This window comes from Euprymna scolopes, chromosome 18, assembly GCF_053919585.1.
Source record: "Euprymna scolopes isolate OS-2025 chromosome 18, ASM5391958v1, whole genome shotgun sequence".
Taxonomy (NCBI): Eukaryota; Metazoa; Mollusca; class Cephalopoda; order Sepiida; family Sepiolidae; genus Euprymna; species Euprymna scolopes.
In genome coordinates this window covers 63,548,940-63,576,511 of record NC_136499.1, presented here as the reverse complement: position 1 = coordinate 63,576,511, position 27,572 = coordinate 63,548,940, and the positions used below count along the sequence as shown (strand labels likewise).

The window sequence follows — 27,572 nt, the reverse complement described above, 5'->3', positions numbered from 1 at the left end:
AGACATGCATGTTTCACGTGCTTAGTCTAGTAACCTTTTCTAAATTGCAAATGGCGAATTGTCATGACTTATATAACTAGCCAGAGACAACCATTGGGAATTTTAATCATATCTCTATGTGTGTGTGTGTGTGTGTGTGTATATATATATTTTCTTTTTACATAAGCATAACCATTTATCAAGGCCAGAGACCACTCGAGGAAAAGGGTTGAGTGTACAGTAGTCAATTGGACAATATAGTAATCGTTAGTTATGGAAATTCGGTAAATTTGTTAACTTAAGTGGAACGGCTCATCAAGAACTTGTTTACGTTGGACTTGAAGACAGCCATATTGTGGTCAGCAGGAAAACGGAAGACAATTCCACAGGCGTGCAGTTCTAAGAAAGAAGCTTTGTTCATGGAATCTACGTTTAGGTTTAGGCGCAGATAAAGGGTGAGGGAAATTATTGATAGTGTTTTCAGCTAGACGAGTGTTTCTTGTGAAAGTTTATGAGGGGAGACTATAGATTGAAGCTCAATCGAGCACTTGCCATAAAAATAACGATAAAGCAGAGACAAACATAAAAATAAAAATAACGATAAAGCAGAGGTAACATCTCTTCTGTGAGATAGAGGTTGCAGGGAAGAGAAAAGGAAATCTCTTATGAGGCTACAAAATCTATTTTGAACTTTATCAAGGCAGAACAAGTCCTTTCTAGCAGCTCCTGCCCAGATGTGGCAACAGTACTCCATCCTTGGACGAACCTGGCTCTTATATAGATAGAGATTGCATTAGCAGTGAGATATCTACTGGATCGATAGAAGGATCCCACCATTTTTCCAGCGGCCTTGGCAACAGATTTGATGTACGTGTTTATATATATATATATATATATATATATATATATATATATAGGAAACAATAAGATTGGAAAATGGAGACACAAAAAACTATATTGGTGAATATAGAATGGTCCGTTTATTTAAAGGTATACAAACATTTAGTGTGGGGTTAGAGGCATTTTGAAGCCTAATGTTTCTCATCAGAAGAGTAGAGAAAATGCTAAGTAACATAATGGAGATGCGACGTGTATATATATATATATATATATATTGCTTTAAAGAAAATAGCTGGCAAAACCCAAGGGGCCCCTTTCGTCAACAAACTCATCAAGAAGTAATTGTTGGACATGTGCAAAAAAAATAAATAAAAATAATATATATATATAGATATATATATATAATGTTTGTTTCCAACGATTAACTCCTGACAAGTTTGTTGGCGAAAGGGGTCCCTCAGGTTTTGCCGGCTATTTTCTTTAAAGCAATTTATAAGTTTTGTATCATTAAAAACATATCACAACCTTGTTAGCATTCTCTTGCATCTCTCCATTCTAAACAGACCTTGAATGGAAGTAAGGTCACAAATGCAGGTACTGTTTTTGCAAGCAATCAACCCAACTGTCAACTCCTATTTCTCATTCTCTATTGTTCGAAGGCTATGTTTCTTACTTGTATAGATAAATGTGATTTATCCTTTTCTATGTGTGTCTCCCTAAAATTTCAAAGGGAAGAGTTTATCACCAGTTGCTTGTACTGATGAATGCTGAAAAGTTCAATCCAGGCTATTTCATCACCTTCCAGAATGCCACTGCGATAGATCTAGGCCTCCTCCATTCCCTACAAACTATATGTTTAGTGTAGCTTCAGTGGGAAGTGGTTAAATAACCTCTACACACACACACACACACACACACACACACACACACACACACACACACACACACACTCTCTCTCTCTCTCTCTCCCCTACCTCTCTCTCTCTCCTTATATATATGTGTTGCGGGTCTGAATGTCGGTGACAATCGATCCTACAACTAACAGGTGACACAGGCAAGAAGACGAAAAACTACAATGGCAAAGAAGAGATGGAAAATGCAGTGGGTACCATTGTGAATGAATATAAATCCGTTCAGGTTTATTTTTGGAAAGAAATCGAATGGTGGTAGGAGTTTGTGGGCCGAGGGTTGGAATCCAGCTAGTGTTTGAACTGGTAGGCTACGAGGTCGTTGCTAGTGGCTACTGAAAACATGTGCTGGTCTGAGAAGCTGGACTACTGGGTATCAAGCGCATTGACGGCGAGTAGTTGCTGCTGCTACTGGATTCGGCTGTTGCCAGGGAGGTAGTCAAAACAGTTCTGCGTGAACATGACTGCTGCTGCTGCTGAATTGGGTTGAGCTGCTGATGGACCCAACCTTGCCATGCGGCAATCTAGCCACAACTGACTGCTTGTTAATAAAACTGCTGTATTTATACTCGTCTAGTGGATGTAGTTGTAGACATCGCGGCTTTGCAGCATTGGTTGTTGTTTTTCGTTCATGATTTGTGTTTGTTTTTGTGTTGTTAAAGTGCTGTAGGGAGTCATCTGTTTGAGCTTTATATATTAAATTGAAACTGAAAAAGTTGTGAATATTATTCTAGCGGGAATTGTACTATTCAGAATTCCATGGGATAATTATTCATGTCAAAGTACTTGTCGAAAGGGCCGTCGGCTGTAGTTTTTACATTTTGAATGGGGATCCTTTTATTATATATATATATATATATATATGAGAGAGAGAGAGAGAACAACTAGTTCAATATAATAGAAACAAAAAAAGCTAAGTGACTGACCTAGTTTCAGTGCCGTTATTGAAACAATTACGAGTAAGAATGAAAAAAAGAAGTAATTTGTGAACCCCATGAACTAATGTTGTCCCTGGCGACCATATGGAATGAAGATTATTTTTCTGACTATATCCAGATTAATGTGATGCTACATCTGATGATGTCAGATTTATGAGTGCAATTTCTGACATTTAGCTGTACACATGCACAGACCAGAGGAGGACTTAAATGCATACTAGATTCTGACCTCGAGTATCTTCAGTCTCTTTATACATGGGTTTGTCAGCAACTCTGACATGATATTTCAAGTTTGAAGTAAACCCTGACCAAACATTCAAATTAAAATGAAAATGAACCATCTGCTCTTTATGGATGATCTCAAACTCTATGCAGAAACAGAAAAACAGCTTGTCTCCTTGCTAGAAACAGTAGAAAATTTCACAGAGGACATCTGCATGGAGATTGGATTTGAAAAATGTACAAAAAAAAAAAAAGGAAAAAAGACAACATTTGTACATCTTTAGTTTAATGATGACTTTATTGAAGAGCTAGGAGAGGATGCCACATGAAAAAATGAGACATAAGGTGGAACAAGAGTACATAGTATGCCTTAAAAAGATCCCCAAGTCTGAATTAAGCACCAAAAACCAAATTACTGCCATAAACCAGCTTGCAATACCTGTCATCTCATATGGTTTTGGTATTATTGACTGGCCTCAATGCAATATCAATAGGCTAGATACAAAGACCAGGAAACTCCTAACCTTACATAAAATAATATACCGAAACCAATGTATGGATTTTTGTTTTTTTTACATGGGGGTCACCACTTATCAAGGCCCGAAGGCCACTCAGGGATAAGGGTTATTGCGTGTACAGTAATCAATGAGATAGTATTGTAGTAATCATTAGTATTGGGGGGGTTTGATAGAGTGCCCTACTTAAGGGGGCGGTTTGTCAGGAGTTTGTTTATGTTGGACTTGAAGACGTCCAGGTTGTAGTCAGGTGGGAAACAGGCAAGCGGCAGAGAGTTCCACTGGTGTGCAGTTCTAAGAAAGAAGCTTTGCTCATGGAATCTAGGTTTGGATTTAGGCACAGATAGAGAGTGGGGAAAATTATTGATAGTAGTTTCAGCCAGACGGGTGTTTCTCGTGAAAGATTGGCGAGGGGGGGACGAGGAATTGGAGCTCAGACGAGCACCTGCCATGGAAATAACGATAAAATAAAGACAGGCTCGCAACGTCTCTTGTGGGAGAGAGGTTGCAGGGAAGAGAAAAGGGCATCCTCCACTAAACCACGAAGTCTATTTTATACTCTGTCAAGGCAGGATAGGCTGTTTTTAGCAGCTCCTGCCCAGATGTGGCAGCAGTACTCCATCCTTGGACGTACTTGGCTTTTATACAGATAGAGAATTGCATCAGTAAGATATCTTCTGGAGCGGTAGAAGGATCCCACCATTTTCCCAGCGTCCCTGGCAACAGATTTGATGTATGTGTTCCATTTCAGATCAGGAGTAAAGGTCAAACCCAGAAGCTTGTCAAAATATGGAGCCTCCCCAAGACGAGAGCCATCCATTTAAATTGATGCCAGATGGGGATCAGAGCGTTGATGATGTAAAGATAGAAGCTTGGTTTTTGATGCATTAAAAGTGACCAGCCACCTCTTCCCCCATTGTACAACATGCTCAAGATCAGAGGAGAGAGAATTAGAGAGAACTTTGTCATTTACGGCCTTTGATGTGTTGCATAGATGTCAACGAATGATTTAAGTATTTGTTTTGGGAGAACATTGATGTAGATCAGGAAGAAAGTTGGGCCCAGGATGGACCTCTGGGGGACTCCAACATTAATACTGTGGGCCTCTGATTTCTGCCCATCAACCACTACTCTTATGAACCTATCAGAGAGAAATGATTTAATGATTGAGAAAACATTTCCAGTAATACCGTTGCTGGAAATCTTGTGAAGTAGGCCCTTATGCCATACCTTATCGAAGGCCTTCGATATGTCAAGAGCAATTGCCCTGGAAAGGAAATCTTTGTCAAGAGATTCACTAATCCTATGTGATATAACTGTTAGCACATCTGCTGTAGATCTTGCAGAGCGGAAACCATATTGCATGTCACTAAGAAGGTTGTTTCTGTTGAGGTGGTTGACTACTTCTTTATTTAATATGGATTCCAACAACTTACTCATGACACACAGGAGACTTATTGGTCTGTACTGAGAGGGAGATGACTTTTCACCTGAATTCTTAAATGCAGGGCATACTGATGAGGTTTTCCAGGGTGTTGGAAAGCACTTCTCCTTAAGGCAACGCTTAAACAGTTTTGTAAGTATGGGGGCAAGTTCTGGTTGGAGCTTTTTCAGCACTATAACTGGAATGCCGTCAGGGCCAGTTGCTTTACTGGAATCAAGGTTCTTGATTAGCTTGGCGACCTCATGCACAAATATTTGTATGTTGCGTAGTGTGTTGTCTGTTATAGGAGGAAATACAGGGAGTTGATGATCATTGTTGCATAGGGTAGAATTAGCTGCAAAGTTCTTGGCAAATAGTCTGACCTTGTCTGATGCTAACGAGATGACCTCAGGTCCATTGATGATAGTTGGGATAGAACGCACGCTTCTGTTCAAGATCCTGTTTACTATTTGCCAGAACTGGTGGGAACCAAGCTGCTGCTCAGCTACTTTGGATTTAACAAACTGAGCATATAGCTCTCTTGCATTTTGTACTACTCTTTTACAGTGTTTGCTGGCAGTCCTGAAAGCAGCTTTAGTCTCAGTACATCTATTACGTTGGTAGTTATGGAAAAAGTGATTTCTGTGCGCGATGGCAGAAGCACATTCAGGGGAGAACCATGGCTGGCTGTTAGGTTTTTGCTGGAAGTTTTTGGATGGTATGAATCGGTCTATGCCTACGGTTAACCATTCAGTCAGGTCTGATACTATAGAGGACTTTTTAAACATGGAATGCAGAGGTAGGTCAGATATGAATGTACGGAAGCTATCCCAGTCAGCCATAGAGTATCGATATACAGTACGGTGGTGGATAGGATATAACTATCACAAACAGAAGGGGGTCTCAGCCTCACTGAAATAAACCATGCATTTCAAGTAAACATGAGGCAGTACATCAAAAGCTCAAGAGATATGACAATGGAAATGATTAGAGACCACTGAACGTTTACCCGAATAAACCTCGATCACAAAACTTGCTGAAAACTTTTGAAGTGTCATACTAGAAAATACTGCTGAGGTATATGATGAACCAGCAACGCAGATTGCAAGAAAAAAATACACAGAAATCGAGATATACACCAAAAAAACAAGGATGGGAACAATATAAAAGAACAGGAAAGTTCTCGAAGGAGTTTAGCCAGGAATATATAGACAGGGATGCTTCACTCCAATGGGAGACTTCCATTTGATAAGCCAGTTAAGATCAGGGCTTACTCACAAATGGATTTTAAAAAAATGGCTGGCCTACAAGCAAATAGCCAGTGCAGGTTTTGCCACTCATTGGTTGAGAGCCAAGCCACCTAATAGTTTGATGTCCAATCTTATTGGCCGATGACAGTCGAACAGATACATAAAAGACAAGGCAAGCAAGCCAGATATTGTAATATGGAACAAGCCCAAAAGAACTGCGCTCATTATCGATGTCATAATTTCAAATGATTTTGGCCTTGATAGAGCTGAACGGGAAAAGATAACAAAATATCAGGACCTAAAAATGATCTGAAAACGACATGGTCTCTGAAAGAAATAAACATTAAGCCGGTTGTGATAGGAGCAACTGGCTTAATAAAAAAATAATCTTCAGAAATACTTAGCAATCTCTGGAAGACCAAGCTGTTACGAAATACAGAGAGCAACCATAAAGGGAACAGTGTGTATTCTTAAGATTACTTGGATGTAAAGTTAAATTGTAATGGAATCAAGGGTTAGCTCCAAAAGGGAGCTAACCCTTGATTTCTTAAAACTAAAGTAAAATAAATAAAAAAAACAAAGAAACAAAAAAAAAAACAAGGTCTTATGTATGCCAGGAAAAGAAACTGGAATCTTAAAAGGATGTCCATCATTCCAGTAATTATACAAATTGACTTTTGAAAAAGAATTTCAAAAACTACCTAGCAAATATACCTGATGAATCAAATGCAAGAGAGATACAAAAAAGCGTACTTAAAGGGATGATTAGAATCTTATAAAAGATCTCTCGGTTGGAATGTATGAGATAACGGGTGAATGTCTAACATTCAGTAGGATGCTCCATCCCCGTCGAGGACAAAATGGTAGAAATGTTTTTTTAAAAAAGATGGAATTATGACTTTCCTTTATTTAATAGACTAGGTACTTATCTCTCTTTTCCCTATGAATTTGTCAAATTTATTAAAAAAAAAAGGACAAAATTAAGTGAAGTAACATGATAATTTTTCATAAATCATGATTTAATATATTCAGCAGAAATATTATGATGCATCGATAAACTGTTATATATCTAAATCTAAGTAATCAAATTTAACTAAATAAGCTAAACGTAAACCTATGCTTTTTTAAAATTATTTTAAAAGGATAATCATAATGTTTTAATCTAATGGTTGCATTTGAACTGATATATTTCTGTAATTTAATGCAAGGATGCTCAGAGGCAGTGACCTGGTGCCAGAGTGATGCGGGCCAAAAAACAAAAAAAACAAAACAACAAAAACAAAATTGTTAAAACGATCTCATTCTTGAAATTAAAAAATGTACTTCCAAGCAAAAAAAAAAAAGAAAGAAAGAAAAATGGGTGTTGGAGACAGCATAAATTCAGTTAGAGAAACTTTTCCAGGCAAAAAATTATCCAATCACGATCAACAGAAATGTAGTAGTCTTTTCCTGTTTAGACAGAAAGCTATCACTCAAGAATTCCAAAGATTCAGTATGCTTTATAAAACTGTTGTGTCATTCTGATTTATTCTTATCACACATGGTTGTAAATAGAATCGGCCAAAATCTCTGTGGTCACATGATATCAAAAATATTGCAACAAAAAAAAAATCTGAACAAATGTGAAAAATAGCAAACAGAATTAAAGGTTAAATGTAAAAAAAGATAAAGGGGGAAAATTAGAATTCATCCTATTTCTCTCTGACCACTAGACAGACTGGACGTCATAATGTACACATTGCCAGTTAAGTAGAACCGAGACCAACAACGATAAGGATGCAATAAAAAAAAAATCAGTTATTTTCATAATAGCCTTTTTTAAAATTTTATATTTTACTTTTATTTGCCCAAGCAAAGAATATTGCCATTGAAGCTGAAGAGGCTACTGTGATAAAGGCCGGATTTATAAGGGGACAAACTCAGTGGAGAGTTGGACAGCAAGATGTTTGTTCACATTACATTTAAATTTCTGCATGTTGGTACGGTTTGGGGAAACGAGAAGCAGAAATGGAATTTCAAAGGAAAGGAGTTAGAAGAAAGAAGCTATCAGAGTAGAAAACTTTGTGGGATTTATGAACTTATACAGTGAAGGGGTCGAATTTTGCTGCTAGTCAGGGGGGTTGGGTGTATTTTTTTGTCTTTTTAGGGGGTTACAAGTGCATCAAGTTCATCAGAACATATTCAGTGGAAGTACTTAGAAAGAACGAATATCACCGATGTATTATCAATACTCCATGCATGGTGAGTTTGAATACTAGAGAGCATCTGTGTTTATTATTTCACTCCGTTTTTTTATTTAATTTTATTCTCCACAAAGTGGGAGAGTCTAAAAATTATAGCTGTCTATCAGAACTAATAAGTACACAGTGTTTTTTTTCCTTTTTAGAGGCAGCCAAATTTAAATCGACAACTTTACTTCCTCTAATTGCAGATTTTGCAACTACCGGTCATTTTAAGTTTAGTTTATTTTGGCAATTCATCATGAAACTGACACCCAAGCAGTCTTTGCAACTTGCAAATTATACAATCAATTTACTGAGAGACACATTTGATGAACGAATAATTTCACGAAATGGACCTGTGAACTGGCCACCTTGTTCATGCGATTTAACCCCATTAGATTTTTTCTTTGGGGATATGTAAAGTTTCATGTTAACGCTGATAAACCAGACACAATAGACCATTTAAAAGACAACATTCAATGCATTGTTGCTGAAATACAGCCTAGTTTAATGCGTGGAGTGTGTGAAAATTGAATCCCTATGTTACGCCATATATGTGTGAGGTGCAGGGCCATATGCTCGAAATTATATTTAAATTATAAAATTAATTTGAATAAACCATATATTTGCATATGATAAAAATATTTTTCTGTGATTTATTTTAATTTAAAGTTTGCCGCCTCTAAAAGAAAACACCATTTATAAACTAACAGAGTGAAAATGTTAGTCTTTTGGTAAACCTTGATTTTGTTTTTTTCCTCTGATCAGATTGTAATTATTGAAAAAGAAAAGCATTTGTAAAAACAAATGTGTTGTTGTGTTCCTGAAATCGCAACTAAAAAAAAAAAACAAGCGTTTAAATGATATATATTATATTTTAGATTATATAGAATAATATGAAAGAAAAAAAAACAAATGGATTTTACATGTTGAAGGCTGTAAGAAGGCATATTGTTCAGATATAACTTGTGATGGAAATGCTCATGGTCAATCAACAAAACTGCTATTTCAAATGGAGCATGTTAGGGCTATAAAAATGTTATTTTAAAACTGAATCATAACCAACGAAAATGCTTTGTTAAACTGAAACAGACGGATGAAAATGCTAATCTTCTTCTATAATATAAATCTCACCTGTCTGTTTAAATGTATGTATGTATGTTTGTTTGTATGTCTGCCTAAAACTTTTGAGAGAAGCGACGGATTTTCACGAGATTGGTATCCTTTTGAAGCACGTCCCTTCGGACAACAAATATCGAAAAAAATGTCCAAAAACAATAATTCCTTAACCCTCAACTGGGCAGTTTTCTACAGGGAGGGTCGGTATTTTTGCTGACATATTTTGCAAGTCATTCAAAGCTTGCGTAAACGACACCACATAAAAGGCATTATTTCGACTGCCCGTGACGTCACACCCATGGTTGGCTCGTCAATGAGCGTTTTTTTTTTTTTTTTCTTTTCACCTCTATTTCCTCTGGCACGTTACAGGTTCAAGCCTGCTCACTACCCCTATATTTTTTTTTGTGCTCGCAATTTTTCTTTTTTTTTTTTTTTTTTTTGTTCAACCAACACACACCTCCACTTTTGTACACACACCTCCACTTTCTTTTCCGCCTTTGCATCATACAACTTCTTTTTTTTTTTTTTTTGCTCAACACATACATCCAGACAGCCGAGCAACACCGGGTACCCAGGCTAGTCTAATATATAAAAGATAAAATGGGCACGAGCATTTGTGTATGTCTGCCAAAGGCTTTTTGCATTGGAGTTCTCGTGTTGGTTAGATTCCACGAGAAGTTTTTGTATACTTCCCAAATCGTAATATCTCACATTCACAAACAGACATCCTTTCGTTCCTTTTTTTTTTTTTTTTTTGATCAAGTTAAACAAAATACTCACTGTGGCGTCATCTCGGGTTTTTGTATAAAGCGAAACCGTTCGAAAAAGCGACACAGCATTTCTTGACCTTCAGGCCAGGATTGATACTTCGCTTAAGTTAATTGGTCCATGTAGGGGAAACCCTTCATACTAAGACAATTACTTTTTATTTGGATACTGCCAGAGTGCCTCCTTTTTTTTTGGGGGGGGAGCTGGTTTTCCTCTACATTAAAAACGACCTTGTGTCTAATTTGCTTTCGTAGGTAAGCAAATAAATACCAAGCATTTACATTATTGTGTGTTCGATTGACTATGCTTAAATTCGATGCACGCAACTTCTGCTTGCGTGATGGCGACATCAGCTAACACGATACGATTTTTTTCACCTTCTTTCCTTCCTTTGCATTACAGGTTTGAGCCTGCCTACTACCACCCTTTTTTTTTTTTTTTTTTTTTATAAACCTCGCCTTCTTTTCCTCCTTTCCGTTACGGGTTCCAGGGTACTACTTTTTTTCTTTTCTTTTTTTTTAACACCTCTCTCCACCCTGTTGTTTATCCCCCACCCCACTGGGCTGCTTTTTAATCCCACCCTTACTATACCACCACAACACACCCGGGAAAACGTCGAGTACCCCCGCTAGTTCAAGCTAAAGCATTAAATACTATTTAAATCTGATGTGTGACAGAAAGGAAAATGTGATTTCAAACTGAAGCATGATGAACTAACGAAAATTCTATTTAAAACTGTCTGTTTAAATGTATGTATGTATGTATGTATGTATGTATGTCTCTGTAAAACTTTTAACAGAGGCGACGGATTTTCACAAGATCAGTATCATTTTGAAGCTCGACCCTTCGAACGACAAATATCGAAAAATTGTCTAAAAACATTAATTCCTTCACCCACAACTGGGCACTTTTCTACAAGGATGGGTAGCATTTTTCGCCAATACTTTCTAAAGTCATCCCCTCTTTTCGATTGACTAGCTTTAATTTAAACCTTCGCCACTTCCCGTTTTGCGATGGACACAACGGAAAAGACGTCACATCTTTTTTTTTAATCTCACCTTCTTTTCTTGTGACAAACCAAGAAAATGCTATTTCAAACTTAAGCATTACAGGTGGACAAAATTGTATTTTAAAAACAACGTCAAGTCTATTGTGTCAGATTTCTAATCCATATTTAGTGATATTGCAAAAAATCGATCTGCATATGTTTGTATTTTAACCATGCACTTTTAAAAATATCAAGAGATTGTGAAAAACATTAAGTATGACAGATTTATTGACAAAAAAGAGATGGAAGAATTAATATGATAGTCAAAATAGCCAGAGCCTCGTTTTGAGTTAAAAAAAAAAAAAATGTAAATATTTATGCTTCATATTTTTTATGCAAAAAAGATCGAAATTCTAAAATCTGTTTTTATGGAAAGATTAGCAATAGTAGCTGGCATTGCCTATCCGACGAATAGCGTTAAGTTAAAAAAAGAAATAAAATAATTCAGTAATCTATATATTAATACAATAGCGTGTGTGTTCTTTTGTGTGTTATGCTTTCCGGCAAATTTCATTGGTTGGAATTTAATTCTGGAATAGACATTAATTTCGGAATACACATTTACAAACGCTTCAGGTGGCATTCGATTAGCGTGTTCTCACCACTATATTAGTTTTTAATTCTATAACATTTATAGTTTTATCTTTTTGGTAAATGCAAAAGTTGTTAAGAAATAATTGATTTTAAGTTATTCTGTAGCAAAAAACGATAACACAAATCTCTATAAGTTTTCTAATTTAAAATATTTGGGACAAAAATTGAGCAGTTCTTTGATTTTTTTCATTGTTTATTTTTTTTACATTTTTTATTGAGAGAGAGAGACGCTGATGTTTTCGTTAATTAAAATATTATTGCTACTACTACAGCATTTTTATGTAAACATAAGCCAAGATGCCTATCTGTTATGAAACCTCGAACTTTATGAAAAGCCTTGACGTTGCTTAACCAAAAAAGCGGCACATTATCAGCGAAACGAAACTTTGTACGTAAAATATTTTATAAAAACATTAAATCTAAATATATATATATATATATTAAATGACAGTTCCGTTTTCTAAATAAATTATTTTTATTAAAACATTGTTTTAACTAAAATAGTTTCATGAAAAACTATTTTTAGTACATAAAACATTTAAATCGCTATATTAATACAATAGCGTGTGTGTTATTTTGTGTGTCACATTTATTTATTTTTTTCTTCCAAGTGTCTGTCGTTTAATTGTTATGCCTTTCTATTTCTTGTAATAAATAATTTTACCAAGAATTCTTCATAAGTTTTGGTTTCGATTTTGATTATACCTGAAGGAATTCAAGTTATATATACACACATTCTTTTTTTCTTCATAAGTTTTGGTTTTGGTTTTGATTCAAGCTGATGCACCCAAGCTATATGGATTTTTTTTTGTTTTTGAAATCACGAGTTTATAATATATAAGAATGGATAGAAAATTTACTCTTATATTAATATATATACAAAATCTGCATAAAATATAATATCATATTTAAGCATATTTACGACCAGGCTATGCCGGGCGTCCCTGCTAGCTTAGATATATACTTTAGCAGTTTTAACAAAAGAACTACAATAATATCAGGGTGTCTCCATTTACGCTGAACATCCACAAAAATGCCAACATTAATATATTACATATGAAAGAGTCAACTGTGGAATTTCCACAAGTCCCGCTAGTCTATATAAATAAAACAAATGTATGTATGTGTGTCTGTCTGTAAATATTTACCTAATAAACTCTTAAACTGCTGGCCACATAACACTGAAATAAACAGGAAATAGTAATCATACACCAAGGGTTGTTTATAAGAAGTAAAATCTTTGTTTTATATGGATGAATAATGCGTACAGACACATATCGAAAGGTGTATGAAAATGTTCATTTCAACTTGCCCATATATTTTTACTTTCTGTGCATACTGGAATTTAATTCATTTTTTTGAGTCCTTTAATATTAAATTTTTTTTTCCTATCTCTCGATAGCTACATCGGTAGGAGATGCAGCTGGAGTGCTAAATGTTTTGGTTTCAATTCTAGCTGATGGCACCTGTCATTTTTTTTTTTAACGTTTGAAATGACTACTGTATATTAGGTACAATATAATATTCAATAGAGAATTGGCTCTGTAATAATAAATATGTAATCTGCCTTAATTAAAATATATTTAAGCATATTTTACCACTCGGCATGGTCGGGCAACACCCTGCTAATGTTTAAGAAAGTTTCTATACATTTTTATAAAGTTCATTAATCCAACCAATTATTCTTATGAATTCCGTTAAACAAAACAAAAAACAAAATCTAATGAAACAGATTATTTAGTTCTTTGATACAAGAAGAAACACATGTGAAAAATAATGATTTTCTTTGCTTAGAGCAAGATATCCATCATTCTCATTATCCTGTATGAGTTGAAGCAAATTAATTACTTCTGGAGTTTTTTAGAAGTGTAAAACTCTAATCGAAAATAAATAAAATAAATAAAAAAAACAAAAAACAACTGAGTCATGATGTAAATTGGAAATATATACATATATATACACACATACATATCTAATCGAAAATAAACAAAACAAAACACAACTGAGACATGATGTAAATTGGAAATTTACACACACACGCACATATATAAACACATATTTGTACACACACACACACACACACACACACACACACACACATATATATTTGTATCAGTATTAATTGCTAGTTGTCTCTTGTTAAAAAAGACTCGCTAAAAATGCCACAAAAAGTTCTTGTATATTTATTTCATTTTGAGTAATTTTCATGTCTCAGACATTTTACAATTGATTTTTTGAGACATGATTAATTAAAGAATCAAAACACCGACACTAAAAAACAGTAGAATTCACAAAATGAAGTTGCTATGAATAATATACAGTACTAGTTGTCCCTATCCGATATTGCCCGGTCGTGTATTTACTTGTAATTCTTTCTTTTTTTTTTTTTTTATAAAGAACTATCCCAGTTTATCTTAATCTTTGATTTCTCCCTTCCACTGAATGTTAGCAATGTTGGTTCGTGCAAACTGCAATTCGAGACTGTTTCACTATAGACCCCAAGCATGCTTTTTATCCATTGTCTCTTCCGATGTTACATGGTTAAAAATAAATTCCCAGAAAATAAATTTTCACTGTTCCTCTTTATTTTTTACTTTTTTCATTTCCAGGTTGTAAAGATAGATGAAACATCTGAGGCCACATTTCAAACACTTCTTGATTTCGGGAAAGCCATGAAGAAAACTACAGTAAAGTGTAAGGTAAAAATTTCACCGATTCTATTTTCAATCAAACGTTCTTATTAAAGGTCAAATCGAACAGATGAATCACATGGGGAATCATTCATAAACATCTGAAGTTTCCTGCTCTGATCACATCAAAGAAGTAAATGGAAAGACAGATAGACATAAAGGAAATGTCCATATATATATATATATATATATATATATATATATATATTAAGATGATTGATAATTAAAATTAAAAATCGGTTTCACAAGGAAGAACAAACAAAATTGATTTTGTTTGTTCTTCCTTGTGAAACCGATTTTTAATTTTAATTATAAATTATCAATCATTTTACTTAATATTAAAATGGTTGTCCGCGATTAAATGAGGGTCAAGAAATGTTGCATCCTCCCATACCTTTATTGTCATCAAAACTGGTGAAATTGCCCATTTACCCAGCTTTTAATTATAAATTATCAATCATCTTACTCAATATTAAAATAGCTCTAGGATATGTATGCATATCGAGCTTATTATATATCTACATTACAACGAGCATTGTTTTCTTTTCTTTTATTTTAATTGTATTAATGAATTTACTAATACATTAAAATATACTCTGCTCTTTAGACTGTTGTTCTAATCCCCTTAAAATTAATATATATATATATATATACACACAGGGTGTTCACAAAGTCTGGCTACATTATTTAGTCAGATTTTGTGGAAACATCCTGTAGATTATGTAGCCAGACTTTGTGGGCACCCTGTATACACACATGCGTGTATATATATATATATATATATATATATATATATATATATGCGCGTGTGTATGTGTGTGTGTATATATATATATATATATATATATACTAGCAGGGAAACCCAACGTTGTCAGAGATTAAATGAGGATCAAGAAATGTTGCACCCTCCCATACATTTATTGTCATCAAAACTGATGAAATTGCCCATTTTTTTTTTTATCAAATCGATTAATTGCCTGCGCTAGTAAGAGGATTCTCCCCTCCCTTGTAGTGTACGGGGAGGAAGCTTTTATTAATTCTATTTTTGATCTTTTCCAACTTCCGAATAACAGTGTTCACTTCTAGCATATATATATATATATATATATATATTTCGCCAAAACCTCTGGCCTTGATGGAGGGGAGACTAAAACTTGCTGCTATGGTTTCAAATAATCTGAAATAACAGCAAGGGAAAACTTGATTCCAAATATTTCTCATATGTTATATTTCCCCTCTTTTGGAAATAGAGCACGATTATGAATATCTCCAATATCAAATAATCCTTATACACTATGAAATTTACTTTATGTATGAAAACAAAACATACAAAACTATGAAAACAAACGACCATGATTGAAACATTTTATTGCTGTAAAAAAGTGCCAAAAATAGGCTTGGCATGATGGATAATCTCCATAATGTGTGACCTTAAGGGCAAATATCACATAGCCCACTACACATCAGGTCATTACCTTTCCAACGAGCCTTCATTTGTTAAATTCTGATCAATAGTCACAGAGATTTGAAACTTTATGATTTTTTGGGGGCAATTTTATATATATATATATATATATATGAATATGTCTGTACTGGTAGCCAAATTGAATATTGAAATGCTCATATCTTTGGTTCTATGAGACGAAACTGCATAAAAATTTGCAAGCATTTTGAAGATTATAATACTATTATATGGTAAAAATTTTATGATAATTGCTATAAAAGAACCTATATTTTCAAACCAATAAAATATGCCTAAATTGGTATATATAGTATCCTGCAGGACAGCTCCAGTTTTGCTGCTTCGGTTGTCTCCCCTGTGGTCTTGCCAGGCTATTAATAGATATATGTGTATATCTATATTTAATATATCATGTATCAGTATTAATCGTTGGGGCAACAACAATGAAAAAGGTGAAGTAAAAAAAATCAACCACTGCTACATGTGTTGCATTTAAACAATGTATGCCATAAATGAATGTAAGTTCATAATCATGCTTTGTTAGCTGCTTGTACCCACCCTTATGTGATCCTACTTGACTGAGGCAACAGCACCTGTAAATGAGTTCTTTTATACATTGAAAAAAGATAATGTCAAGACAAAAGTGTTGAAGATTGAGGAATTTTATTCAGCTTGATCTTCATTCCAAATCACTGACCAGTGGAGTGGAAGGAGACAGAAAAAGAGATTGATAATCGCTGTTTATTCATATCTCATCAGTGCATTTTTTAAAACCACAAGTTTACACTTTTAGTGCTTCCAAACAACTGACAACTTCTCTCGCTCACTCTCTCTTGGAGTCATGTGATGGTACATTCATTTCTATCAATTTCTAAAAGAGGGGAGATATAACATGAGAAATATTTGGAATCAAGTCTCTGCTTAGTAATTGTCTGTATTTTTGAGATGAGGTGTTTTCATTGATTGAGATTGTCGGACTGACTTCCTCATCTTGGTTGTTATTGTCACAACGTTTCGGCCGTTTTGCCCTCTGGCCTTCGTCAGGTGTTTTATATCGAACTGGGGAACCGTTTGTTAGGAGTCTCCGCTTGCTGTTATTTCAGATCAGCAAGTTTTAGGCTCTCCTCCATTAAGGCCAGAGGTTTTTGGGAAATCTATCTATCCATATATATATATATATATATATATATATATATGGAGAGAGAGCCAGCCCAACTGCTCCAAGATGAATGCCAAGACAAGACAATGTACATATAATTTTTAAATAAGATTATCACATGCAAATTAAGTTCTCAACTTTATTATCGATTTTGTGCACTTATTTATTGTACAAATGCAATTTGTTTCTTTAGGGTAATTAATGGTCGGAATCTATAAAAAGAAAAATATGCAAATTTATTTTACAACAATAAGACACAACAAACACAGAAAAATGGCAATGATCGATTAATGCAACAATTTTTCTATTGTTAAAAAATATTGTTTGTGATTGCATGCATAATTGTTTCTATTTCCAAAGAAAGTTCATCTTCACTTGAGTCATCCATGAAAACCTTCACAAAGTTTGTTCCTCACGATGCTATCGCACTCATTTTGACCAGAATTTCCAATCTTCAGTGACCAGTTTCCTTCTTCAGAAGAGTCTTGATCATAATGAGGCCTTCCAGCTGGTTGCTTACCCACTTGCTACCAAAGGAGCACTTTTCCAGTAGATTCGTCATATTGAAATACATCGAGTTGTTTGCTTTTTTTCTGATTGTGATAATAGCAACATCCCTCTTCCTCTTTTTCATGGAAGCTGTAATCATGGCTTGCAATATTTTTGCCCAATGGCGACGCACGCTTTGATATTTTATTCTCTTACAGTACTGCAAAAATAAGATATCTCCATTGCCTTCTACCCAAAGACAGAGTTCTCTAAAAGATTATTTAATCTTTACGTGGATTTTTTAATTGTAAATTGTATTATTACACACCTCAAACCAATATTGCAACAAATGGAGTACTGCATATATAATTAGTCCCAATTTTCCAATATTTTCTGAGACCTGCCAGCATAAATGTAATGAAATACATTTTGTTTTATATTTCTTTCTTAGGACACACCTGGATTTATCGTAAATCGACTTTTAGTTCCTTATATAGTGGAAGCGGTTCGTCTGATTGAGAGAGGTGAGCTGATATATTTAAAAAAAAAAAAAAGAATTAAAACTCAAATTTAATTTGATTATTTTCTTTGGAAAAAAAAAGAATCCGTTTAATTCTTTATTTTTTCTTTATAACCATAGCACCATAAACAAATGTCTTTTTTGTTTTAAGAATATTTTTATTTTTAACAGAAATATTTTAATAGCCATAAACTCTTAGAATGTTGGTTCATTTAGATAGCAAACAATGATCTTTTCTTTTTAATTTTACTTCATACTATTGCATAATAGCGACTTTACATTGGTGGTGATTAAGTTTTTTTTACTTTTTTTTAAAAATTATATTTTCACCCCAAACAAGGCACATTGCCACTTTGGTGTAGGGGGCTACTATCTGGGGTACTATGTAGGGAGTTGGGCAGCAAGATGTCAGTTCACATTACACTTGAACTTTTGCATGTCAGTACAGTTGATGAAGCAGGGACTTGGAATGAAATTCCAAAGTCTAGTGGTTCTGGAGAAGAAACTAATGGAGTAGAAAGCTCTCTTACATCTAGGGATCTCTACCATGTAGGGGTGGGGTTTAGCTGCTTGTCGGTTTACGTCATGGGGGGCACAAGTTGTTGACGTTCGTCAGAGGATTAACCATTAAAATACTTGTAGAACAGGCAGAGGGATGTAACATTTCGTTGGTGGGATAGAGGCTGAAGCTTAGATGATAGTTCAGGACCTATCAGGTTGGAAACTCTCTTTTAGACCTTGTCTAGGAGCGAGAGACTAGTAGCAGATGCACCAGCCCAAATATGACAACAATACTCCATACATGGGTGAATGGTGGCCTTATAGAGGTACAGGATACTTTTGGGCGTTAGTAGCTTTCTAGCATGGTAGAGGGAGCCTACCTTCTTCACAGCGGTCCTGGCAATGCTCTCAATGTAATTGTTCCAACTCATGTTTCCTGTGAACATTAGGCCGAGGAGTTTAAAAGAAGTACTTTCAGATAATTAATTTTTGGCCATTGCTATTGGTGGTAGAGAAGGTTTCTTGTAATTATTGAAGGAAACAAGTTTAGTCTTGGCAACATTGAATGTAACCATTCATTTTTGTCCCCATTCCACTGCAGATTGGAGGTCATCCTCTAGTGTTTCCCTTAGATATGTGTTCATTTGTCTTCCTGTCATGCCTGTTATAGAGTGTGGTGTCATCAGCATATACACTCAACTCAGACGCAATTTTGTCAGGGAAGTCATTTATGAATATTAGGAATAATAAAGGTCCAAGGATAGACCCCTGAGGCACTCCTGCATTTATATCATATTGTTTAGATGTACGACCATTGAGGACAATGGATTTTTCTCTTATCTAAGAAGGATTTAATTATGTTAAGTATTCGTCCAGTGATGCCGCATGATCTGATTTTCCTGAGAAACCTTCATGTTATACCCTGTCAAAAACCTTTGATATATCTAGAGCTATATAGTTAACTAGTGTGAATTTTGACAAGGTTAACACTGAGTACGTGATAACCCAGATCTGTAAAACAGAATCATTCCCAGAGTTGAATGAAAGATGAGAGACGCAATGTTGAGGCAAGGGGTTGAGGTCAAATGCCGTACACTGACAAAATAGAGAGACAATGATGAATAATGTCACGTTTTTGAGCAGAGAGAAAACTAAGGTTTTCAGATCAGTCTCTTAGTGGAAGACATGCAAATGAGACACCATCAAGAATGTTTGTGTCTGGGATAACTCTTTCATACTCTCTATGTATGGTTGACTTGGTCCTATGTTGTCACATCATGTTTTTACTCTGACTCCTAAGGAAAAAAAAAATCCTTTTCATAACACTAAGAATTTGCTTATGAAAAAAAAGTGATTATTTGCATAAGTAAAGAAACAAAAAGAAACATAAGTAAAGAAAAAAAAATTCTCCTGCATAAGTCATCTACTCTGGGTTCAGTTCAGAGTCTCTCCCTAATTGATGACACATGACACAACCCTTTCTCTCTCTCTGAAGACGACTACACTTGGGGGATGAGTGATTTGTACATATTTAGCTTTCTCTAACCATTAAGCTCATTAGACAGTTCCACTTTTGAGGTTCATGTGATATCACTTAATACCAATAAAAAAAACAGCATAACATACGCACACATACACATCTTGAGTGAATATAAAAATGTATACTTTTTAAAAATACATATTTCTTATAAAACAGTTAAAATAGTTTTGAATAATAGTTATCAATAAAGATGTATTAGCACCTTCCGATCATATATACTATAAATTTACATTTCAGTTGCATGATCTATTCAATGTAACTGCCTTCAGCCTTGATCACTGCCTTGATACAGGTTTGGAATTGGGAGTATGCCTTTTCCACAAGTGCTGGTGGGAGCTCGGCAAATACTCGATAGATGGCGGCGATTTGGTTTTGTGGGAGCTCATGTTGATGATGTTCTCGACGTATGACCAGTAGTCCAGCAGGTTCAGGTTGGGGAAGGAGGGTGGCCAGTAAGAGGAGGGTACAAAGTTGTAGCACTCCTTCAGAAGCCAAGCCTGGGTCTTTTTGGACTTGTGGGCTGGCACCGAGTTCTGCTGCCCCACCCAGGGTCTTCCAGCAGCCACCCGATTGCTTCAGATAATCACCACACTCTTCAGCACATCCAGGTACACTTTGGTGTTGACTTTCAAGCCGACTTGGAGAATGTGAGGTGGCATGATGTGGCCCTCACTTGAAACCACACCAAAGACCAAATGGCCAGAAACTTCGTTGAGCTGTGCCTTTAAGCATTGATCCATCCAGATTTGCATTTTAAGGGTGCTGGCAATGGGCCTGTTCTCATAACTTGGATCGGTATATGCTCATTGAACATTGTGTAATTTTTAGACATGATAGAAGGCTCTTATCGGTCTTGGTGTTTGTACACAACTGGCTAGCTAGTAGATGGTCTGTAACAAAAAACAATGGTTTTCATCAAACAGAAATGGAATCGTGTCATCTTTTCTAGGGTGATGATTTTATTGTTCCACCTAGTATGTCTGCTGACTGTACTTATGAATTGTCTGCATTGCCTGGTTGGTGAATTCAACCAGTAAAAATGGAGTACCTCATATCACAATGCAAGTTTTATGTTCCCTAAAGTAGCCAATTATTGACTGAACATGTTTTGTTTCATATTCAGTCAACTTTATATCTGAATATAATTTTGAATAAAAAAAATTATGATAATGATGGGACAGTTCTTGTTTCTCAAATCAAAAGGAAATGGGACGCCGCAAGAAAGAATAAAAAAAATCAACATTCTTGATGGTGATAAAATGCTAGCAATCTCTTGTTTTCTGTCAAAATCTGATCAACTAATTACTGATCTTAACAATTTTGCATTGTTATATTCTGGAAATATTAAGATTGAACAGAACTAAATCCTGTTGAATTTCATAAAAGTTAAGCAAAGTGAAATACCACCGTCTTAAAGTTGAAGATGCCCAGAAGAATTGACATTTTACAAACGATTACAATTTATTAACTACGTTTTGTTCAGTTTTAAGTGAGTGTTTTTGCCTACATATTAAATGTATCTTTTTTTTTGTTTGTTTTTTAGTTAATTTTTACACATTAATTCATCATATTTTAATGAGAAATAAACATGAGATTATACTGTTTTAATCATGCTAAATTTTGGAAAAATTAGTAGAAAAAAAAAAAAAGAATTGTAAAACAATATTTTAAACTTAAGATTTGGGGATAATTATCCTATATACATTTAACATAAAAAATGGTTGGTTTTATATCTATATTTATTTGATATTTTAGGCTGTTTACCTGTAATCATCTAAAACCTAAAATCTCAATTTCACTTTTTGCTACATATCATATTCCTGTAACTTTTCCATAAGGGAACATGTGTTAACTTTTCGGCACACACATGGAATAAAATTTTAACATATCACCTAATTCAAATGGGATTTAATAGTGACATCTTAAAAAGTTCTGTTTCCATCAACAGTTATATATCATTTTTTTTTTCCTTTTTCTAAAGGTGATGCTTCTCCTGAAGACGTAGACATTGCTATGAAGTTGGGAGCCGGCTATCCAATGGGACCAATTACATTGGCTGATTATGTAGGATTGGATGTCTGTAAGTTTATCATAAGCGGTAAGTACACAATGTCTATTAGTGGATGAGAAAATGGTGTCTTTTATACAAAATAGAAAATGATAAAAGATTCTCTCTTCTTCCTTTTCAGCATCATCATGATTTCTACAATTGAAATAAAAAATGTGATCCATCTTTTCCACATCCACATAGTGAAGCTTACTTCCATTTACCTCATCACCACACCCCAAACCATTGTTGATTTTCACAAACATCTAACCAATCAACCGATTAGGACTTAACAATAATTTATTTAAGCTTGTCATTTCAATCATCTCAACTCTCCTCTCTCCAGCTCAATCCTTAATTCTAACTTCTTTGTCTTCCTCACCATCCCCAATCATTCTTAAACCAATCGTCTTTCTCTCCACATCCATTTAACTCTCTCCTTCTATCTCATTGCTCCTACCTTGCCTATTTTTCTCAAACAATATTTCTCTTGTGTTCAAAAATCTTGTTTTGTACCATGATAAAATTCTTTTAAAAAAATATTAGTTAACCAAAAATATTTTTGATTTAATTTTTCTTCTATATTTGGCAGATATCAATTTTTTTTTTAAAACTTCTTAACAGTTAAATTATATTTACATTTTAATAAAATACATCTGTATGAATTGGTGGATGAAATGTGAAAAATTCTGTGCAGCTTAATTGCCATATATATTTTCTTTTAATTCCCATATACAGTTAACCCGGATATAAGAGACTTCGTCTCAACACCATACAGCTCTCTTATATCTGAGGTTCCTATATCCGTGTTACACTGTACATTAACACAGGTTCCAATTTGGAAAGCAGAGAAAAATCTCTCTTATATAAGTTTTTCTTATATTCAGGTCTCTTATATCCGGGTGGCACTGATATTTTCTTTTAATTTATATATTTTCAAAACTTACTACCTAGCTCTACTTACTCCAAGCACTGTCAAAGTAAATACTGACAATAGACATGCAAAATTTTATGTAGCTATATAATAAATAACTCTAGAGCCAAAACTGAAGAGCCAGTGCTCAAAACAACGAGATATTATAAAAAGGCTGACTGAGAAGCCATCAGAGATGCTCCATGGAAAAATATTTTTTCTCTTCCTGCTGAACAGTGCGCAAATGAGACCACTGGATGTTCAAAACTGCAATTGAAACACATGTTCCCATGCGGAAATTTTATAGTAAGCCCCACTCTCCCCAATGGTTTACTTGAACTTGCGCAACTGCCATTGCTCAAAGGCAGCATACATACCACAGATTTAACCGACATAAGTCCAGTTCAAACAGACAGAAGTATATAGAAGCTAGAAGTAACGTTAAGAAAGAAATAGCGACAGCTAAGAGAGAATTTACTAAAAAATGCATCGAAGCAAAAAAATTAGGAACTCGTGACTTCTGGAAAATCTACAACAGTGTAGTAAATAATGGGCAATCAACAATTCCCCTACTAACCAACAATCACGAGGTTGTTTGCTCAGCAACCGAGAAGGCTAACATGCTTGCCAGTCGGTTTGCCTCAAACTCCACACTGGACGCTCTAAACCACCCCCTACCTGACTTTCCTATGCGGACAAACGCCACGCTAGATGATCTGAAAATCACCCCTGCTCAGGTGCATGCTATCATAAAAAACCTTGACACTTCAAAAGCATGTGGACCCGATCTCATCCCAGCTGTGCTATTAAAAAAGTGCTCAGCCGAAGTAGCTCCAGTTCTCTCCAAACTCTACAACAAATGCCTTAATAAATCTTGCTTTCCGGGCTGTTGGAAAACTGCTTCTGTGGTACCAGTAGTCAAGAATTCTGGCAAAAGAACGGACCCATTAAATTATCGCCCCATTAGCCTCCTCCCACTTTTTGCCAAAATATTTGAGACCTTAATTAACCATGCTTTAGTCCATCACCTTACAGATACTAAACTTCTGACTGACTAACAATATGGATTTAAACAAGCCTGTTCCACAGCAGACATCCTAACTGTAATCTCTGAACATATATACCATTCACTGGACAAAGCCGGGGAGGGCAGAGTGGTAGCTCTAGATATATCTAAGGCTTTTGACAGGGTATGGCATGAGGGTCTCTTCAGGAAAATTATATCATATGGTATCACTGGTAGAATACTAAGCATAATTAAATCCTTCTTAGATAAGAGAAAAATCCAGGTTGTCCTAGACGGTCGTACATCTAAACAATATGATATAAATACGGGAGTGCCCCAAGGGTCTATCCTTGGACCTCTGTTGTTCCAAATATTCATAAATGACCTCCCCGACAAAATTGCCTCTGAGATGGGTATATATGCTGATCGCACCACACTCTATAACAGGCACGACAGGAAAACGAATGAACACATATCTAAAGAAATGGCAGAAACACTAGAGGATGACCTCCAATCTGTACTGGAATGAGGACATAAATGGATGATCATGTCAAGACTAAACTAGTTTCCTTCAATAACTACAAGAAACCTTCTCTACCACCAATAGCAATGGCCAACGACTCTTTATCTGAGAGTACATCTTTCAAACTCCTTGGCCTAACGTTCACAGGAAACATGAGTTGGAACAATTACATTGAAAACATTGCTAGAGCTGCTGCAAAGAAAGTAGGCTCTCTCTACCGTGCTAGAAAAATACTAACACCTGAAAATATCCTGTACCTCTATAAGGCCACCATTCGCCCACGTATGGAGTATTGCTGTCATATTTGGGCTGGTGTATCTGCTACTAGTCTCTCGCTCCTAGACAAGGTTCAAAAGAGAGTCGCCAATCTGATAGGCCCTGAACTGGCATCTAAGCTTCAGCCTCTGTCTCATTGATCAAATGTTGCATCTCTCTGCCTGTTCTACAAGTATTTTAATGGAGAATGCTCTGACGAACTGCAAGTACTTGTGCCCCCACGACGTAAACACCCTCGACAAACCCGACCGGCAGCTAAATCCCACCCCCACACAGTAGAGATCCCTAGATGTAAAAGATATTTCTACTCCAATAGTTTCTTCCCCAGAACCGCTAGACTTTGGAATTCCATTCCAGTTCCCTGCTTCCCCAACTGTACTGACATGCAGAAGTTCAAGTGTAACGTGAACAGACATCTTGCTTCCCAAATCCCCACATAGTACCCCAGTAGATGTTGCCCCTGATAGTAGCCCTCTACACCAAAGTGGCAATGTGCCTTGTTTGGGGTGGAAATGTAATAAAAAAAAATATATATGTATGTATATGTGTGTGTGTGTGTGTGTGTGTGTGTGTGTGTGTGTGTGTGTGTGTGTGTGTATGAAAAGTGAGAGAAAGAGAATGAAAGATAAAGAGATGTCTGAAGAGTGAGGGAAAGACAGAAGTTTTAATATAAAGATGTTACACACATTATTTAACTTTTATTTAGTTTTATATAGCCCCCGGGCAATGCCGGATAGCCCTGTTAGTAAACAAAATAAAAATGTGGTCTTTTCTATTTGTGGATGTCTGGCATATATACAGAGCCCGCAATATTGTTGTAAAAAAAAAAAAAAAAAAAAAAACTATTGCAAAATGAATTCCACCATTGAATTTTTCATCAAATTTTACTTGGAAAAATTTGCCCCTGCTTGGCATACGGTTTTGTTAAATTGCATTACTGAAGAGAGAGAGTGAGTGTTGGCTATAGTGGCAGCACAGAGGCAAAGCAGTTATCAATTAGTAAGCTAAGCTCTATCACTTTAATTTTCTTATCAATTATGATTTATCTAACTTGTTTATCTTGTCCCTCAATGATCATGGAGTGTCGAGGGAAATTATGAAACAATTAAACAGGAAAGCATAATTTCTTTCTTTGTTTGTTTTCTTGTCTTTTTCATACACACACACTTACATTTCTTGTCAGGCAAAAATGTGATTACTTTGTATGTTGTGCCTGCACAAAAAATATAATCCATGTGTCTAACCGAGGAAGGAGGGAAATAAAGTAATGTGTGAAATTTAGTTTTCAGTCTTGGACTTATGGTCATGTGGATGGCTTTTGTAAACTCATCTTCCATGCTACTTATGTTCTGGATATGACCTTAAACTATTGTGAGGCCCAAGCTTGCGGGCTTTGGGGAGTGTGGAGCCCTCGTTTAATTGCCATTGCTCCCAGGTCCACTCTGACCCGGAGTGATAGTACCTGTTAGGGTCCCAACTATAGGTTAAATAAAAACCGACTTGAAAAAAACATATATTCTATTAAAAATTTTTCTTCAAAATAATTGGATTTGGCATTAAATAACTTGAAACGAGTTGATATGCCGTAAAACAAAAACAACTAATCCATGCTACTGGCGATTCTGTTATTTTCATCCCTTGGGAAATTTGTTCCTTTTTCTTGTTCCAGTCTGTTTCTGATGATTTAAAAGTCTCTAGGTCTTTATGTAACTCAACCCTTGAAATTATCTGATTGGAAACCCCAAATTTAGCTATTTTTTTTTTTAAATATTGAATTTATAACATATCTTATGTTTTTTTTTTTTTTCTGTCTGTTTCCACACAGGTTGGCATGAGAAGTATCCTGATAATCCTCTCTTTAATCCCAGCCCACTTCTGGACAAACTTGTAGCTGAAGGAAAATTAGGGCGCAAAACTGGGGAAGGATTTTACAAATACTAGTAGATATGGTTTGGTTTGCATGACAAAATTTTTTAATTAAAATTTTGAAGATAAAATTAAAAATAAAAACCTAGTAATGAAGAGATATTTTTCATAATAAACTTTAATCATTTTTTTTATGTTCTTTTAAAAAAAAAACTTATGAAAGAAATAAACAATATTTTTTGAAATGTGTTTTTTTTCCATTATTCTTTGTGAAATTTTGTTGGAAATAATTTTTTAACTATTGTCCTTCCTTTTATTAATTTATTAATTTTATATTTATTTTCATTAGAATATATATTTTTTTTCACTATTTCTTTTCATTACTTTTATGAACATTTCTTTTTACCGAATGTTTTCAAATAATAACATTGAAATAATTACTGTTTTATTCATAGAATTGATATTTTTGATTACTGAGTTATTTCATGTTTATAAAAAAAAAAACTTATATATAATACATCACTCAAATCCTGGGCCAAACTAATAAAACAACTTTCAGGTGAAATTCAAATTTATTCATCAACATAGTCCCATTCTAGGGTGATACACCAATTATAATATGGTATAATCATTTCAATAAACTGTTCTCATTAGACGACTAAAATTAAGCAACATTGCCTGGTCAGTATTAGACAAGAAACCATTTCGGAATACCTCCCTGCATAAACTGCAAAAATATAACATTTAATCTCTT

General features: G+C 35.0%; 1 protein-coding gene across 1 annotated transcript in view; it reads left to right on the top strand.

Moving 5' to 3' along the window:
* LOC145297636 (hydroxyacyl-coenzyme A dehydrogenase, mitochondrial-like) overlaps positions 1–27,063 on the top strand; it is a 134,164-nt gene extending 107,101 nt beyond the window's left edge. Inside the window, exons 5-8 of the mRNA XM_080143740.1 lie at positions 14,436–14,525; positions 18,078–18,150; positions 22,169–22,285; positions 26,778–27,063. Coding sequence (XP_079999866.1) covers positions 14,436–14,525; positions 18,078–18,150; positions 22,169–22,285; positions 26,778–26,893 — 396 coding nt within the window. The 3' untranslated portion in view covers positions 26,894–27,063. The remainder of the gene's footprint in view (positions 1–14,435; positions 14,526–18,077; positions 18,151–22,168; positions 22,286–26,777) is intronic.
* Positions 27,064–27,572: the final 509 nt, after the last annotated feature.